At 45.5% G+C, this 18042-nt stretch overlaps 1 protein-coding gene and 1 pseudogene across 6 annotated transcripts in view; one reads left to right on the top strand and one right to left on the bottom strand.

Annotated features, from left to right (window-relative positions):
- LOC111156336 (CAP-Gly domain containing linker protein 1) overlaps window positions 1–18042 on the bottom strand; it is a 123051-nt gene that overhangs the window by 59571 nt on the left and 45438 nt on the right. For all 6 annotated transcript variants that reach the window (XM_022517101.1, XM_022517099.1, XM_022517100.1 and 3 more), the window contains exons 4-7: window positions 7178–7302; window positions 5929–6151; window positions 1628–1825; window positions 908–1011 (exon numbers count right to left, since the gene is read on the bottom strand). In XM_022517101.1, coding sequence (XP_022372809.1) covers window positions 908–1011; window positions 1628–1825; window positions 5929–6151; window positions 7178–7302 — 650 coding nt within the window. The remainder of the gene's footprint in view (window positions 1–907; window positions 1012–1627; window positions 1826–5928; window positions 6152–7177; window positions 7303–18042) is intronic.
- On the top strand, window positions 11357–13101 carry LOC111156462 (annotated as a pseudogene).

The following is an 18042-nucleotide window of genomic DNA, read 5'->3' as shown; positions in this document are numbered from 1 at the left end:
GGTCCGGGTGCCCTGGCATCCAGGAGGGCCGAGAAAAGGCCTGTTACTGTCTCTCAATTATTTGTACCCATTTTTAAGATGCGAAGAGAATTTCCTACGTATAGTGTTTGTCACTCTAGTGAGAAAATCATTTCCTTGGTGAGAGACTGTATCCTATCTCCACTATATTCCTTTTCACAGCAGTGAGCTTCTGACTGTCCTGAACTCACAGACCAGACAGCTAGTGGATCAGGCTGCTGCCATCAGAAAGGACAGAAGATGGCATCAAATGCGAGAGGACAAATGCCCCACTACCACTTCCAATGGTTTCCATGCAGACACCTGTTTCACAGATCGCGTCGGTCACAGCCTCAAGAAACCTGTAAGAACCAAATTTGCTGTCTCACACAATTTAGCACCGATTCCATCCTGACCTGGATAACGGTCTAATGGCTTCACACAGAAGTTTTGTTTTCCTACTAAGGTACTGAGTTTCTCAACGGCAGAGACCTTGTATCACTCACCAGTGATACAGTTTTACTAGATTCATGGAAGGTGTTTCACAAATACTAGGTAACTTGGACCCACAGTGTCCTCTCACCAAAGATGGTTGCAGATGGAAGCAGGGTTTGAATTAATCTCATGACACTGAGGTCAGCCTCAAGAGGATGCTTGGCCCATAACAAGGACTCACTAAATAGCTGTTAAATGAAGCAGGGTATGTCTAGATGATTCCAAACGTCTCCAAAAAAAGAAAAAAAAAGTCAAATCCAAGCAGACCCTCCTCATGCAGTACAAAGAGTTTCATTTCCACTGACTACGCGGTCATTCCTTTGGTTCTAAGGGCTGGCCCCTTAATGAGGACGTTTTCCTAAGGTCATTTAAAAGGAAAAGGCCACACTTGACCCAAGGAACAGTCTGAGGTCACCTTTTCTCCTCTTCAAGTTGGTTGAGAAGCTCCACCTTCTCCCTGTCGGCCGCCTCCACCATTGTTCGCAGCTGGTCCATCTTGGCCTCCAACTCCAGGACATGCTGGGGAAGGCAAGGGTGTCAGTGAGTGGCCTCTCTCTGACCCAGACGCAGGCCCAGGGGCGCCTCCAAGAGCTACAGCTAAGTGGTACCACTGTGGGTCGGCGTGACTCTAAAACCTTTCCGCACTGAAACGCTTCCTACGATCTTTAATAGGTTACTTCTCGGCCGCATTCCTGGAAACTAGACGATGAAAAACCACACCATTAAAGCAACAGAGGGCAACGTTAAAACAACGCTCGTCTTTTTTGAAGCTGCAGTGCGTACGAAGGATAACCTACGAAACAGGAGTTGCCGTCGTGGGTAAGGTCCTAGTAAACGAGGTCCCCTGACGCGGGCCAAGAGACCCAGATGTAAAGACCGAAAGACTAAGGTCGACTCAAGAAGAACAAAACTTCATCTTTATAATGCTACAAAGTGGTACCCCAGGTCACAGCTTCCAACAAGCCCAACAAAGACATTGCTACTCATTTCCTGTGCTCCCAAGACTAGCCCCCCGGCTCCAAGCACCGGGGGTGCTGCTCAGCCTTCTCCCTCCACTTAGCAAGCACCAGCTTCTCCACAGGATCAGCTTAGAACCCATCACCATCTCGGAAACAAGGTCAGCACGAGACTTCACCTGGTCGTGTCCGTCCCGGGCCAGAGCTAGCTCCTGCTCTATTTCCCCCACGTGGCTCGTGGCCTTGGCCACCTCCGCCCTCTCTAGATCCCGTTCAGCCAGCAGCTGCTCAATGTGCTGCTGCTTCTCCTTCAGGGCCTCCTGGAGGGCAGTGGTGCCGGAGATCTTCCTGGCGTAACGGGAGGAGGTTTCAGTCAACTGCAAAGGAAAGTTAAAGAAGTGAAGGGCGATGATGCTCTCGGGGATGCAAGGAGGGCGCGAGGCATGCAGGCAGGCATCTCCTCGGCAAAGCAAAGGTGCTGTCCCAGCTCCCAAGCTTGCCAATTATTAGCAAAAGCTTCTCATCAAGGAAACAAGACAGCATGTGCCTCCTGACTGTGAACATCACAAACAACACATCAATGTGAGAAGTCACGGAACAATCAGAAAGATGTTTAGAAGGAGAATGAGCGGCTCAAATCAAAGGACCCTGAGCTCAGCTGACAGGGCCTTGCCGGAATCTAGAAAAATTCCACAGAACCCATTTAACAAGTTTCTCTAAGCTTCATTTCTGTCCGAGCTTCAATAATAGGCATCTTCTTCTTAGGAGATTTTGGTCAGTTTTTTGCTCCTCGGACTTGAGGTAGAATTTTTTTTTTTTCAACTTTTTAAGCTTCTAACTACCAGGAGGAAACCAAGAGGTCACCCTTGGAGTCACAAACCTTCCTTGTATCGATTAAACAGTTGGATTCTCTCAGGATTTTCTTCATCTTTCTTTCAAAGTGAAAGATAAAAAAGAATGAGATCTTGCCATCATCTCCAACGATGCGGATGGAACTAGAGTGTATCATGCTAAGGGAAGTAAGTCAGAAACAAAACAAACGAGCAAAGGGAGGAAAAGGAAAGGCAAACCAAGAAACAGACTCTTAACTCTAGAGAACACACTGATGGTCACCAGAGGGGAGAGGGTGGGAGGACTGGGGGAACCGGGGGATGGGGACTAAGGAGCACACTTGTCGGGATGAGCACCGGGTGGTGTATGGAAGTGTTGATCACTGTGTTGTACACCTGACACTAATATCAACACTGCACATTACCTGGAATTTAAATAAAAACTTAAAAAAAAAATGAAAAGCACAGGAGAGCTCACCCAGGAATCCAGAACTTGAGGACCTGAATCTCAATCACCAGAGAGATTTATGAAGATCAGATTAATATGGAAACTCTATGTGCCTTCAGAAGTGTGTGTGGGGAGAGAAAAGACATGCAGAGAGAGGAAAAGAAGGGAAAGGGAATCTGTGCAGGAAGAAGAGGAGGGGAGGGGAGGAGGGAAAAAACTGGAGGGGAGGAAGGAAAAAAGGGGAGGGGAGGGAAGTGGGAGGAGAGAGGAAGTAAGAGATGGGGCAGAAAGGCCATGGGGGAGGGGTGCAGAAGGCTCTCAGGGGTCCCCCTGCTACTCTGTGCTATTTCCCATACCGATTCCTCCATCTTGAGGCTAATCGTCAGATAAAAACACAGAGAAAATAACCTCCTACCACGGCAATGGGTAACGTGGCCAAGTTGAACAGCATTCTTCCAAGTGAGGCTCCGGGGTAGGGAGGCAGTTCAGCAAAAGCCACGTCCCTTGGCATGCATTTGTCCAAGGCCACTGACCTAGAGACCAGATTGCTGGATCTGGATCGAGTGGGCCCTGACTTCATCTCCTGCAATCAAAGCCTCCTTTGCCCCTTGAATGCCCTTCATCAGTCGGAGCCCCCGTCCAGGAGGCAGACAGAGCAAGGATCTGCCATCAGTTAAAAGTCAGGCAATTTGGGGGGCACCTGGGTGGCTCAGTCGTTAAACGTCCGACTCCTGGTGTCAGCTCAAGTCATGACCTCAAGATCATGGGATGGAACCCCATGTCAGGCTCCTGGCTAAGCAGGGAGTCTGACTGAGATTCTCTCTCTTCCCCTCCCCCCTTGCCCCAATCTGAAATACCATCTTTAAAAAAAAAAAAATGGACAATTTGACAACTATAAGAGTAAAGAAATCCAGTCAAACCCAAATTGCCCTTTGCTGTTTCTATTTAGTGAAATTTCTAAAATTACTTAAACATATGGGGGAAGGGGTGTTGCTTTAAGCATCTGACCTTAACTTTCCAATTTCATTACACGGTTAAAATTATACCTCTGGTACTAACACTTCTTCCTGAAATGCACCAAACCTGAGGTTCCCTGCGCAGAGATGCCCCGGGGGCTTGCAGCAAAGTCATGGGGCACTGTGGAGTATTTCCAAACTTCAAGGGAAACACTCCAACACCTGTTGGACACCATACAAACTACCAGCTCGAGGCAACTAAGTCTGAGGCAACTGTACGACGTTCCTTTCAATCACATCGTGTCTTCCCAAAGCGAGGTTTTGTCTGCTGCCGTGACAAAAAGCCAGTATTGTGCAAAAAAAAAAACCCCAGTGTGTCACAGGAAATGAGGGTGGCAGTGCTCGGGAAGATTCCAAGGTTTGACAAGGACATGGAGTGCCCAACACGCGCACGTAACCTAATAGTAAGTGTGGTTACTTAAGAATGAACCAAAAATATGTTTTCTCACAGTTATGTGTATCGTTCTTTTCAAACGGCTACTAAATTGCTGGAACATAAATATTAAATTGTGCACCTAGCTGCTTAACAGGACTGCTAGCTATTTCTGTTGGCCTGGGGCACTACATAAAGTAACAGGCCAGCAGGTGCTAGGCAGAGTGTCTGGGCCCCTCTGTGTCAATACTTCCAGAAAACCATCTTGCACTAAAGAATTGTTAGATATTTTCATATACATGCAAGGGGTTACACTGTGGAGATATATTTCTAGGAAGTCACACTTTCTGTATCTTTGGCATATTCTTTTATGGTGATTTTTGGTTTAGAAACCATAGCGACCCTCTATAAAGATCTACAAAAACTAGCTGTTTCACAAGGTAGGAAGACTCCTTTCTCTTTTGTCACTCTTTTTCACTGAGGGAGGTGAGCTAAGATGAATGAGAACTGGTCTGAAAAGAGGAGAGATTGGAGGAAACAGGGGAGGGCTTGCTTGTCTTCCAAAGAGATGGACACTTATAAATACAAACAGAATAAAAGTTACTCGAGAAAGAATTCCTATTCCAGAGAAAACACCTCCGCGGACTTGCTCCCAGATTAGCAAAGTAGACTAGCTGTCCACATGAGTTTGCTGAACGAGGCTCTGTCCAGAGAGGAGGGGGGCTTCCCTTCTATGTCATTGTTCTTGTCAAGCTTTTCTTGTAGAAGTCCATTTGTGACTTTTTTTGTTGAAGATGTAGACTTTCTTTTCGTATGCAAATTGAAAAAGTCTGAGCAGGTATTTTACCAAAACCTAAGAGAAAGTCCAGCTGGCTGCCAGAGAAGCACGGCTCCCTCCCCCTGCACTGAATGAAAGACTCCTCCCCTCTCCCTTCCCAGAGGACCCAAGGACCACAGAAGAGAAGGCAGACCGGGCTGGCAGCTTCACTCTGACCAACTGCACCACTTACCATTCTCCTTCCTGTCTGCAGTTTACCAGTGCTGTGCAGTTCTACCAACCTGGACAGTATTTGCCTCACTTCAAGTAAATAAACTGACTGGCAGAAGAAGAGTCAAGAAGTCATTTTTTGACCCTATTAAAACACCATATTAACAAACAGAATGAGCCGCTGTTGCCTATTTTAATTCTGACGATTCTATTTTTATGGGTCTAAATGGGGGAAAGCGGGAGAGAGGAAGTGGAAGGGAGAGGAGGAGATGGAGAGAGGAGACAAGACATGGCTTTTCCTAGCATCCCTTCACGTCCCGCTGGTTCCCCTCTGTGTCCTCCGGCCCAAGTCAGGAACACTCCACACATTAACCGCTTTCAGTGGGTTAGACTCGATTAGCATACTACCAAAATTCTAAGAACATGCCTTTTCTCAAAATACTTTAGTTCCTCAAACTGTTTGACGTCAGAGAGACCGAGGTCATTGAGGAAAAGGATCCCTAACTTTCCTGCCATTCTTGTGCCCGAAATAATTTCAAAAAAAGAGAAATCATCCCATATGTGAGACTCGACAATAGTTACTAGACTCAGCAAGAACTGGTACATCTTGGGGCCTTAAGACTCTGAAAGCGATGTTCAAAATTCTACTTCCAAATCTGACTTCTTGCTAAAGCTCTGTTTTGTGAAACCTAGAACGGGCCTCTACAAGCTACAGCGAACATTCAGTTCAAGGCAGTTAATAGCTCTGAAAGCAAAGCAGGTTTGCCAGCAGCAGGCGCTCATCGCCTGGACGTAGAAGCATGCAGTGAGAACAGGGAGGCTTACTAATCCTGTCCGGCTGGGCTTGCTGCTCACGGAGGAGGCCACCGAGCTCATGGAGCTGAGAGAAGAGGCAGAAGGGCTGCGCTTCAGGCTGGCGGGGGTGGTTGCCATCACTCGCCTCACGGCAGCGGCCTTGGCTTTGGCTGGTGTAGTGGAAGGGAAGCCAATCTTGGTCACTTTGTGGACAGGGGCAAACAAGCCATATTTGGGTTGGCACTGAAAATACCTTTAGAGAATAACAATAAAAGCAGTGACAAAAAACTTAATTACAGGAAATAACAATTATAAACAAAAGCATCGTTTTTTTGGTCATCACTCATGACGGGTTTGCTCTGAGTCCTCCCAGCAAACCGGGGTGGTCAAGCAGCACACGGCGTTCACATATATGTAGGCTGATAACCTCAACAACGTTTTAGAAAACACATTAACGAGTAACAGTATGATACACAGAGACAGAATTACCAGCTATTACTGAAGTGGTCCTCGGGTGCAAAGGGACTGAACACTGCTACTGTCTGACAAACTTACAGCAGAGGGGTCCCGACAGTGACAGGTCCATGTGGGTTCGTCAGTTGTAACAAATGCACCACCAGGGTGCAGGAGGCTGAAAACGGGGGGGGGGGGGGACGGGAACACTCCATATCTTCCTCTCAATTTTGCTGTGAAACTAAAGTTGCTCTAAAAAAAAAAGTCTTGGGGCGCCTGGGTGGCTCATGGGTTGAGCCTCTGCTTTCGGCTCAGGTCATGATCTCAGGGTCCTGGGATCGAGCTCCGCATTGGGCTCTCTGCTCAGTGGGGAGCCTGCTCGCTCTCTCGCTCTCTCTCTCTCTCTGCCTGCCTCTCTGCCTACTTGTGATCTGTCAAATAAATAAATAAAATCTTAAAAAAAAAAAAAAAAAGACTTTCTTTCCCTCTGCCTCTCTCTCTCTCTCTCTCAAACAAAAAAATCTTTAAAAAAAAATGCAGCTCTTGGAGAGCCTGGCTGGCTCAGTCATTTAGCATCTGCCTTCAGCTCAGGTCAAGATCCCAGAGTCCTGGGATTAAGTCCCACATCAGGCTCCTTGCTCAGCAAGAAGCCGGCTGCTCCCTCTCCCACTCCCCCTGCTCGTGTTCCCTCTCTCGTTGTCTCTCTCTGTCAAATAAAATCTTAAAAATAAATAAATACATAACATTTTAAAATGCAGCTCTTGGTAAAATCTGCTTGAGCACCTTTACATGCAGGAGGGAGACAAGATTCCAGCTCCAGACAAACCTGGTTCCAGCAACTGCCCCATCGTTCTTCCCAAGAGGCTCATCCAACTCCACACCACACCATTCCCCCTTGGCAAAGTCTGTCTCCCCAAGAAACCGGACGACACCGGCCTTGGTGCCACCAACCTAGAAAAAGACAGTAAAATAAAGAGATGGACATAATCCCAGATCTTAACCTTTTGCAGTTGGATAATCAAGTGCGGGGCTCCACATTTCCCCCCGACGGCTTCTTCTCGTTACCTTCTCTTCAGCTCTTAAAAGAGTTTCCTCCAAAGACTGATGAAGTATACCAGGGTGACACACTACCAGTGTGATCCAATAAATCCCAGTAATGAAACAGCCTAGCGACTGTGGGGTGGCTGGGCTGTCCACCCAATGAATCAGTCCCCTCCTTAGAAAATACTTTATTACTCCAGAGGGATTCTCCCCCTTCAAAATAAGTATTGGCTACAAAAATAAAACCCATACATCCGTTGAAGGCAAACAGAATTCGTCCATTCTCCTTACACTGTACCAGCTGCTGTGTCCTCATCCTTTATGGCTCCATCCACGGAAAGCGACAAACACACACACACACACACACACACACACACACACACACACACACACACACACGACGGATATCCGCGCATGCGCACACATCCGCTTTTGGCCTAAGTGCACACCGCATGAAAATGAAAATTCTTTAAAATAATTTGACTCTACGGATATTTTCCATTGGGAGGCCGTCTCCTCACGACTGCTAAGATTACTATTCCTCACACTTTACTTCCCATGAACAAAGCGGTCTTTTTGAAGGTGTAACTCCTTGTCCCAGTCATTGTTTGATGTACTATGCAAACATTATCTCCAAAACTACCCACCAGCATTTATGAATTATTCCTTCCTTTGCCATTACTTTTCTATTCCAAACACTCATTTTGCCACGGGCAAAAACACAGGAACACACTGACGTGTGTGAGTCTTTCTACAGGTTCAGTATTTGTGCTACCGCCGCGCATTACAGGCTTTAGAATTTCGTCCACTCCACAATCCGTCCCCATCCCTCCCCGGAGAGTGCTGGTGTCCCTCACGGCTCTTGCAGAGTCCTCGTTTTCCTCCTTTTTTCTAAGCTTTCTTTTTCCTAACTGCTGCTTTAGAAATTTGCCCTCCCCCATGACCAAGAGCAGTCACTGCAGGAATGTAAGAACATTATAAGCAAAAAATAAATGTTTTGTATTTATTATGTTGTATTCTCAACACTTGTGGCCACTCTCCCTGCCACGCTCGCTCGGGAGGCAGGCTAGGGTCCCGCAGCAGCGGGCTATCACGGTAGGCACTTCCCTCACTTTTCCTTTGAGAGGAAGTCTCAGGAAAAAGTTCCTTTTTCTTACTGATTAAAAAAACAACAACAAAAACAAAAAATAAATAAAATAAGACAAAAAACCCTCTTTATTCATGACAAATTAATTCTTGAATAGGGGCGCCTGGGTGGCTCAGAAGGTCGATCTTCCTTCAGCTCAGGTCATGATCCTGGAGTCCTAGGATAGAGAACTGCACTGGGCTCCCTGCTCAGCGGGGAGTCTGCTTCTCCCTCTTCCTCTGCCCCTCCCTGCTGCTCGTTCTCTCTCTCTTTCAAATAAATAAAGTCTTTTCAAAAAATTAATTCTTAAAAAAAAAAGTTAAAAAAATAAAAAATTAATTCTTGAATAGCTAATACATTTTCATGGTTCCAAAAATTTTAATGCAAATATGCACTGAGGGGCGTCTGGGTGGAGCACTCAGTTAAGCATCTGGCTCTTGGTTTGGGCTCAGATCCTGACCTCAGGGTCTATAGACCAAGCCCTGTCCCTAGCTTGGGCTCAGCCCAGAGTCTGTTTAAAAGACTCCCTCCCTGGGTGCCTGGGTGGCTCAGTCTAGTGGTTAAGCATCTATCTTCGGCTCAGGTTGTGACCCCAGGGTCCTAGGATAGGGCCCCACATCCAGTTCCCCACTCAGCAAGGAGCCTGCTTCTTCCTCTCCCTGCTGCACTCCCTACTTGTGCTTGCTGTCAAATAAATAAATAAAATCTTAAAAAAAAAAAAAAAAACCCCCCCCCCGCCCCTTCCCTCCCACCCCTCTCAACCTCACCCCTGACCCTGTGCATGCATGCACACTCCCTCTCTCTCAAATAAATAAATCTCTTAAAATAAATAAATAATAGGGACGCCTGGGTGGCTCAGTTGGTTAAGCAGCTGCCTTCGGCTCAGGTCATGATCCCAGTGTCCTGGGATCGAGTCCCACATCGGGCTCCTTGCTCGTCAGGGAGCCTGCTTCTCCCTCTGCCTCTGCCTGCCATTCTGTCTGCCTGTGCTCACTCTCTCTCCCTCTCTCTCTCTCTCTCTCTCTGACAAATAAATAAATAAAATCTTTAAAAAAATAAATAAATAAATAAATAATATATAATATAATAATATATAAATAATATATAATAATTATATATATAAATAATAAATAAATAAATAAATAAATAACATAAAGGAGCAAGCCTCGAGGGAGGGCGTCTCCCTCACTGAACTCTAGTTCCACTCGCCCCCTCCCACCACGCAGGGAAGCGCTGTTCCTGACAGGAGATGCACGCTTCCTCCCAGCATTACTACATGCAGATGAAAGCAAGCACTATTGTGTATGCTTATTCCTCCCTTTTATTTTTACACAAAAGCGGTGTTTTATATCCGCTGGGTTGCACCTTGCAGAACACAGACAACTTCCTTCTTTGTATTTGCAACTGCTGTCATTCTGCTGTGCGGATGCGTTCCAGTTTAGTCAGCCCCGACTGACAGACGCTTAAGTAGGTTGTTTTTTGTTTAAGATTTTATTTATTTATTTGACAGTAGGCAGATAAATAAATTATTTATCTGCCTACTTGTGAGTAGGCAGAGAGAGAGAGAGGAGGAGGAAGCAGGCTCCCTGCTGAGCAGAGAGCCCGATGCGGGGCTCGATCCCAGGACCCTGGGATCATGACTGGAGCCGAAGGCAGAGGCTTTAACCCACTGAGCCACCCAGGTGCCCCGACACTTAAGCAGGTTTAATTAATTTGTTTAACACATTTAAAAATCATTTTGGCTAATTCTAAAACAAGACCAATGGGACTGTGTTAAAAGTAGATTACCTTGGAAAGGTAATTTATTTTATTGATCCTAAACCAGCTTTTAGGTTTTTTTTCCTCCTGTTTTTGATGTTCTCTATTGTCTTGAAATCACATTTTATCCTATTTCCTTTTTCCTGCTTCCTTTTGGTTTATTGTTCTTGCTTTCCTAGTTTCTTTTTAAATTTTTAAAAAATTTTCATTTGAGGGGCGCCTGGGTGGCTCAGTTGGTTAGGCAATTGCCTTTGGCTCAGGTCATGATCCTGGAGTCCCAGGATCGAGTCCCGCGTAGGGCTCCCTGCTCAGCGGGGAGTCTGCCTCTCCCCCTGACCTCACTCCTCTCCTGCTCTCTCTCATTCTCTCTCTCTCAAATAAATAAAATATTTTAAAAAAAAAATAATCTTTCATTTGAGGTGGGACCTGAACTCATGAGTGCGAGATCAAGAGTCACACGCTCCACCAACTGAGACAGTTGGGCATCCCTTTTTCCTAGGTTAAGACCAACATGAAGTTTATTTTTGTCTTGCTTTTGTGCTCGCTTCGGCAGCACATATACTATTTTTGTCTTGCTTTTTTTTTTTGTCTTGCTTTTTAATACTAAAGGCACTTGTTTCTAAATTTTCTATGAATACAGCTTTCAATGAATCTGGGATGACACATTTCTTTCCAGTTTTAACCCTTTGTTGAAGATAGAAAGATGTTAAGACCTCAAGCCTATGTTCTTTTTCTCTAAAAGGAAAACTTTTTGTGAAACTGATTTAAGGAACCAAGGCAGATGGCTTAAGGTGCTCTACGCAGGAAGGGCTCGGGAAGGGTGAAAGAGGGCAGTCAGAGCAAGGACATTACAGAAGTGCCCCGGTGTCATGACAAGGGTCACTGAGGCAAGGTGGAGTTGGAGAAGACTCCATGGCAGAAGCCCTGTTGTGTCCAGGACCGTGACCCACAATGCCCAGCCCAACCCAGCAAACACTCAACAAACATTTGCTGGATAAATGAAAGGTGACTTTCTCCTTTGGAACCTACACAGAAAAGGCCACTTTTCCACATACAATGACCAAAGGAAAAAGATCACCTATGGCTGAGGCTGAATTTGATGTCTCAGAAGCAAGTGAAGGAGAAGATATGCTGACACAGTGTGTGGGCTCTGAAGCTGGGTAAGTTCAAATGCCAGCTCTGTTGATTAGCCAAGTTGCTTAATTTCCAAAGCTCAGTTTCCTCATAAGTAAAACGGTGATAATTTGGGGACTATTGTGAGGATTAAGGAAAATAATCCACAAGAAACTGCTTTGGTGCCTGACAGTATAAGAGTCACATTCCTCCGGCAGCCAGTCTGCCCACACTGACGGGAGTACTAGTTCTAGATCTGGCACATTCGACTGTTCAGTACTTTTACTGGTGTTCACAGCATCTACGGTCTCCTATAGAAGCTGAACTCAGTTTTCTCCACCCCCCGTACCACACCACTCGGAGCTGCCGGCTACCCAGCATCCCATGAACAGAGCACGGGTCAGTAAAGATAACGTGATCTCATGGGATCTGTGGAGTTCTTTGGGGGTGAGTCTAAGCTACTGTCATGACAACTGTTTTTCCAAGAGGCGTCCAACAGGTTGTGGTCAGTACATAATCCAAGCAAACCACAGACCTCATTCAGAAGCTTTATTTAAAAAGATACCACAAGCAGGCCGGCAGGGTCTGTCTGCCGGTCCACGCAGCTGTGGCATTCAACAAGAGCCCCAGGAAGCAGCCTATGAGAGGCGGTGATTAAGGCCCTCTGGCAGGCGTGGATGCATCTGGATTTCCAGCAGCTACCCTGCTGGCCTGTCACGGAAGAGGTGGCCAGAATATAGCATATTTCAGTGTGACAACTGAAGCCCACCGCAAACAGGACCACTCGAGGTCACAGGATCCTCGAGCTGGGATTTTCAGAATTCTTTCGGAAGAGAGAAGCCGTAACAAAAATCCCCAGATTCTAGAACACCACAGAGTCACCTGGAGTCAGACAGAGGATATTGAGTATCAGGAATGTGGGAAAATCCTGCAGGCAAAAAGGCAATCTAACCTTGCATGAAAGAATCCACGCTGGCCAAAGGCCCGCTGAGTGTACCGACTGCGGGAGCAGCTTCAGGGCCGAAGGCAATCCTGTTAAACATCAGTGAACACACACGGGGAAGAAGCCCCACCAGGGCAAGGAGTGTGGGAGAAACTTAAGTCAACCAGAGAGTCGGGCCATTCATGAAAAACTCCACACTGGACAGAAACCCCATGCATGTGTTACTTGTCAGAGAAGCTTCAGGAATCAAAGTAGCCCTGCTGTTGATAGAAAAGTTCACAGTGGTGAGAAGCCCTACAGACGTGATCGGTGTGGAAAAGCCTTTAGTCAGAAAGGAGGTTTCAGGGACGCCTGGGTGGCTCAGTTGGTTAAGCAGCTGCCTTCGGCTCAGGTCATGATCCCAGTGTCCTGGGATCGAGTCCCACATCGGGCTTCTTGTTCTGTGGGGAGCCTGCTTCTCCCTCTGCCTCTACCTGCCACTCTGTCTGCCTGTGCTCGCTCTCTCTCTCTCTCTCTGACAAATAAATAAATAAAATCTTTAAAAAAAAAAAAAAAAAGGAGGTTTCATTGTTCACATCAGAGTCCACATGGGCCTGAAACCTGTACATAGGGCAGGAAGAGTTTCCACACCAGAGGGCTCTGAATCCTCCTACCTGCTACCTGGCAAAATCCACAAGGAGAGACACCCTATCTGCGTGGTCCACGTGGGAAAAGCTTCACTCAGAGAGGGATGCACCAGCGGAGCTGCTCTCAAAGTCTCGCCCTCTGACCACTCTCTTCTTCTTTTTCTTTTTTTAAGATTTTATTTATTTATTTGAGATGCAGAGAGACAGAGACAGAGCATGAGCAGGGAGTAAGAGGCAGAGGGAGAGGGAGAAGCAGACTCTGCAGAGCAGGGACCTCGACATGGGGCTTGATCCCCGGACCCTGAGATCATGACCTGAGATGAAGGCAGACACTTAACTGACTGAGCCACCCAGGCGCCCTTGACCACTCTCTTCAAAGGAAGTCCTTTATGAATTAAATGTACAAAATCCTCAGATCAAGCAACCTATCCAATTCCATGGAATGAATGGAGACTCTTTCTGAAGGACCATCATTAGGTAGGGGAAACTGACTTTTCTCCTTCCCTCCAAATGAATTTATGGAAAATAAATGTCATTTACTATAAAGGGATAAAAATTTTTAAAAGTTAAAAACAGGGGCGCCTAGGTGGCTCAGTCATTAAGCACCTGCCTTCAGCTCAGGTCATGATCCCAGGGTCCGGGGATCAAGCCCCGCATCGGGCTCTCTGCTCAGCGAGAAGCCTGCTTCTTCCTCTTCCACTCCCCTGGCTTGTGTTCCCTCTCTTGTTGTGTCTTTCTGTGTCAAATAAATTTTTTAAAAATCTTTTAAAAGAAAGTTAAAAATATCACAAATAGCAGATAAGCAACTATTTCTCTAAATGCAACTAATAAAATATATATTTACCCTGAAGAAAAAAATAACCATGCCACAAAATTTACTTGAAATGTATGACTACTGGTTCTTAGGATGGGTGGTTTTCTATACTTTTTCTCCCACCAAACTCTGAACTCTTTTTTTTTTTTTTTAAGATTTTTAAAATTTATTTACTTGACAGAGATCACAAGTAGGCAGAGAAGCAGAGAGAGGGGAAGGGAAGCAGGCTCCCTGCCAAGCAGAGAGCCCGACTCGGGGCTCAATCCCAGGACCCTGGGATCATGACCTGAGCCGAAAGCAGAGGCTTCAACACTGAGCCACCCAGGCGCCCTCAAACTTTGAACTTTTGACTCATATGACAGACAATATGCTTTCCCTCTTCCTGTAAAATATCATCAGTGGTTGCTCAAAATATCTTCAACAGAGACAGGAAGTCACATGAAGTCCTAAAATCACTCAAATGTTTTTCTGCTTAATCACTCTACAGTTAGATTTTTTTCCTAAGCATTTATACATGATTGCATAAAGTTAGTTTTACTTCTCAAGTGTTTTAGAGAATCCACAGTATTTTAGTAGGTGCAGTTACATAAGGTATAAGACCCAATTTTCAAAATCTATGTGTTAGGGGATGATATCAAGATTCTTAGAGAAAAAAAAATTTTCAACGTAAAAACAAAAAACTAGATCCATGGCAAATACAAATAACTACCATTTCCTATCTTTACTCTCAAGATATGAGCATATTAACTCCTCAACTGTGGTCAGTCTAAGTCAAAATTAGAAGTCACTACTGGAGACAAAATTAATTTAAACTAGAAACTCAACTAAAGGAAAATGAAGCCAGTCATCATGCTTTAGAAAATCTCAGATTTGTAAGTTCTCATGCACTCATTCGATATTTATTTCTTGAATGCTTGGGTCCTTGAGACACAAATATAAACAGAACACAGTGTTGGCCACCGGTGGAGAGAGAAACCGGGACAAGTAATTCCACTGAAGAGTAGTAAGTGCTTTAAGACATTTCTACAGGGGCGCCTGGGTGGCTCAGTGGGTTAAGCCTCTGCCTTCGGCTCAGGTCATGATCTCAGGGTCCTGGGATCGAGCCCCGCATCGGGCTCCCTGCTCAGCAGGGAGCCTGCTTCCCTTCCTCTCTCTCTCTGCCTGCCTCTCTGCCTACTTGTGATCTCTGTCTGTCAAATAAATAAATAAAATCTTTAAAAAAAAAAAAAAAGACATTTCTACAAAATGCTGTAGGAACACTGACAAATTCTGCCCGCTAATGAGCAGGACACAGACAGGAAAGCAGAAACACTTGACGCTCTCTGAACTCCCCCCATCTTTTTACGATCAATCCCAAACAAACCGTGTAATCTCCCTGTGCCTCAATTTACAAAGCTATCAAGTGTCCAGTGAGTGCTAACGAGGGACTGTCTCACAGGAATACGTGAGCAGCAAACCTTTGTGGACTGGTCTCTAACTTGCCCTGTACTAAGTGAAGCAGCTTTTTTTTTTTTTTTTTAAGATTTATTTGAGAGAGAGGGAGAGAGGGAGCGAGCAAGCAGGGGGAGACACAGATGGAGAGGGAGAGAGAGGGACGAAAGCAGACTTCCTGCTGAGCACCAAGCCCTGTGCAGGGCCTTGAACTGAAACCAAGAGTTGGCCGCCGAACAGACTGAGTCACCCCGATGCCCCAAGCCGCTTACTTATAACAAGGTAAATATGGCTAATTGCTACTTACCAAGTACAGATTTAGCTCTGACTGAAAATTTAATCAGCTGTGAAATGAAGGTGTCAGCATAGATATTTTCTATTACCTCAACTAGAGACCCAACCTCTTTTGGGTTGGTTCCTCCAGGCAGGTCTCCCACAGAGAAGGGTAAAACCTTCCTGTTCTGTTTTTACCTCTTGTCATACCTTACAATTTTACTCCTCCATTTCGAAGGTATGTGACAGCTATACCTAAAACCCTCTAGCTCTTTAACAATCTTTAGGAGTACCTACTAGGTTGGCAGGCACTATCCTAAGTGATGGGGAGATGAACATGAATGCCATACAAAGGTTCTAGACTTTCACAGAGCCTAAATTCTAGTCAGGGGAAAATGGACAATGAACAAGTAAATAACTGAGAAGAACATTTTAAGTAGCGTAGAAGGCTAGGAAACAAAACAAAATGGGTGATGTCACACTGCCTGCACAGGTGACAGGGAAAGGGTCCCCAAGGAGGTAACCTCTGAGCCAAGGCTCCAACGCCTAACTACAAGGCATCAAGCATGCCGAGACATAGGGGTAGAACATTCCAAGCAGAAGATACAGCAAATCCCAAGGTGCAGATGAGTCTGGGGTTTAGGAAACAGCACAGAAGCCAGGGTAGCTAAGTGAGGTGAGGCGGGGAGACGTGTGGAGGAAGGGGAGCTCTGAGAGGGTAGGCAGGGTACAGAGCATGTGAGCCCTGCGGGTCCTGGAAAGGAAGTCAGATTTTTATCTGAACGTGATGGGAAGCCCTATTAGATAGCAGTGTGTTGGTTTTGGTCACTGCAAATCTATAGCACCGAGAGGTCTATAGCAAGGTCTGGCACAGAGGAGACAATCGACATATTTCCTGAATGGACTGGAGGGTATTCAATACAGCTGTTACAGGTTCTCTAGGCTAAACAAACATTGTGGTTTCTTTACTCCCTTTATGCCATCAATCTGTAACAGATGACAGTAAATAAATCCCCTTAGAAAATTAACATGATGAGCACAGATGATGTAGAACAGATACTCTCTCATAAACTCTAACTCGCCTGAGAACAAACAGGTAAAGATGACATAATTATGAAGATAATGGCTAAAAGAAGAAAAAGTTATGTTTGACTTGCATGTTAACTCTTGAAATCCATCTTCTCTTCCCAGGAAGAAAAGGGGGTATGGGGTAGAGCAGGGGGTAATGTGGGCACAGAACTACTAACTCTTTCATACAAACTTATAAGTACCAAAATCAAAGTATTTTGAACTAGGAGCATGAATCCCTTTAACAAAAACTTAATAGTGAATGGATAAATTAAAATGTGGTATATCCATAAAACAGAGTATTTTAGTCATGAGAACCAATGAACTACAACACGGTGGGCCTTAAAACAAAATTTATGTGGAAGCCAGACACAAAAAAAATCCTCTGTTACACGATGGCATTTAGACAAAATGTCCAGGAAAGGTGTATGCCAGGAGGCAGATTAGTGATTGCCTGGGGTTGGAGGTGTAGTAGAAATGCCTTGCCAAGTGGTAAGAGGGAACTTCTTAGGGTGAGAGAAATATTCTAAAACTGAATTATAGTGACTTCCTAACTGTATACATTTATTAAAAATCATTGGGGCGGGGCGCCTGGGTGGCTCAGTGGGTTAAAGCCTCTGCCTTCGGCTCAGGTCATGATCTCAGGGTCCTGGGATTGAGTCCCTCATCAGGCTCTCCGCTCGGCAGGGAGCAAGCTCTGCCCCTCCCCTCCCCCGCCCCGCCCCGCCTGGCGTGCCTCTCTGCCTACTTGTGATCTCCGTCAAAAAAAAAAAAAAAAAAAAAAAAAAAAAAATTTAAACAGAGTTGTACTGGGGTGCCTGGGTGGCTCAGTCAGTTAAGCGACTGCCTTCAGCTCAGGTCATGATCCTGGAGTCCCAGGATCCGCATCCTGCTCCCTGGTCAGCAGGGAATCTGCTTCTCCCTCTGACCCTCCCCCTTCTTGTGATCTCTCTCATTCTCTCTCTTTCAAATAAATAAATCTTTAAAAATAAATAGAGTTGGGGCTGCCTGGGTGGCTCAGTGGGTTGGGCCTCTGTCTTCAGCTCGGGTCATGATCTCAGAGTCCTGGGATCGAGTCCCGCATCAGGCTCTTTGCTAGGCAGGGAGCCTGCTTCCTCCTCTCTCTCTGTCTCTCTCTCTGCTTGCCTCTCTGCCTACTTGTGATCTCTCTCTGTCAAATAAATAAAATCTTAAAAAATAAATAAATAAATAAATAGAGTTGTATTTACTAGTGTAGAAATGCCTCGAATATACAGAAGTATATTATGAAGTGTTTACACTAAATGGCCCCGCTACGGGAATGTTTTAAGTAAGTACAGATAAATCTCACAAACATAACTGAACAAATCAAGACAGACACAAGAAGGAAACGCGTGCTGCGTGAATTGTAGTTCTTTTAAGGTTCAAGCACACACAAAAAACCCTTATGAATAAAGTTCTTTTTTGACTCTCAGGAAGACTTTTTCCTCTTTCACAGTATCCGAAAGACCTACAGATC

The sequence above is a fragment of the Enhydra lutris genome, unplaced genomic scaffold (genome assembly GCF_002288905.1).
Source record: "Enhydra lutris kenyoni isolate GAN:26980312 unplaced genomic scaffold, ASM228890v2 scaffoldscaffold46, whole genome shotgun sequence".
Taxonomy (NCBI): domain Eukaryota; kingdom Metazoa; phylum Chordata; class Mammalia; order Carnivora; family Mustelidae; genus Enhydra; species Enhydra lutris.
Note: the sequence above shows the minus strand (reverse complement) of the source record. Positions and strands in the feature narration are given on the sequence as shown.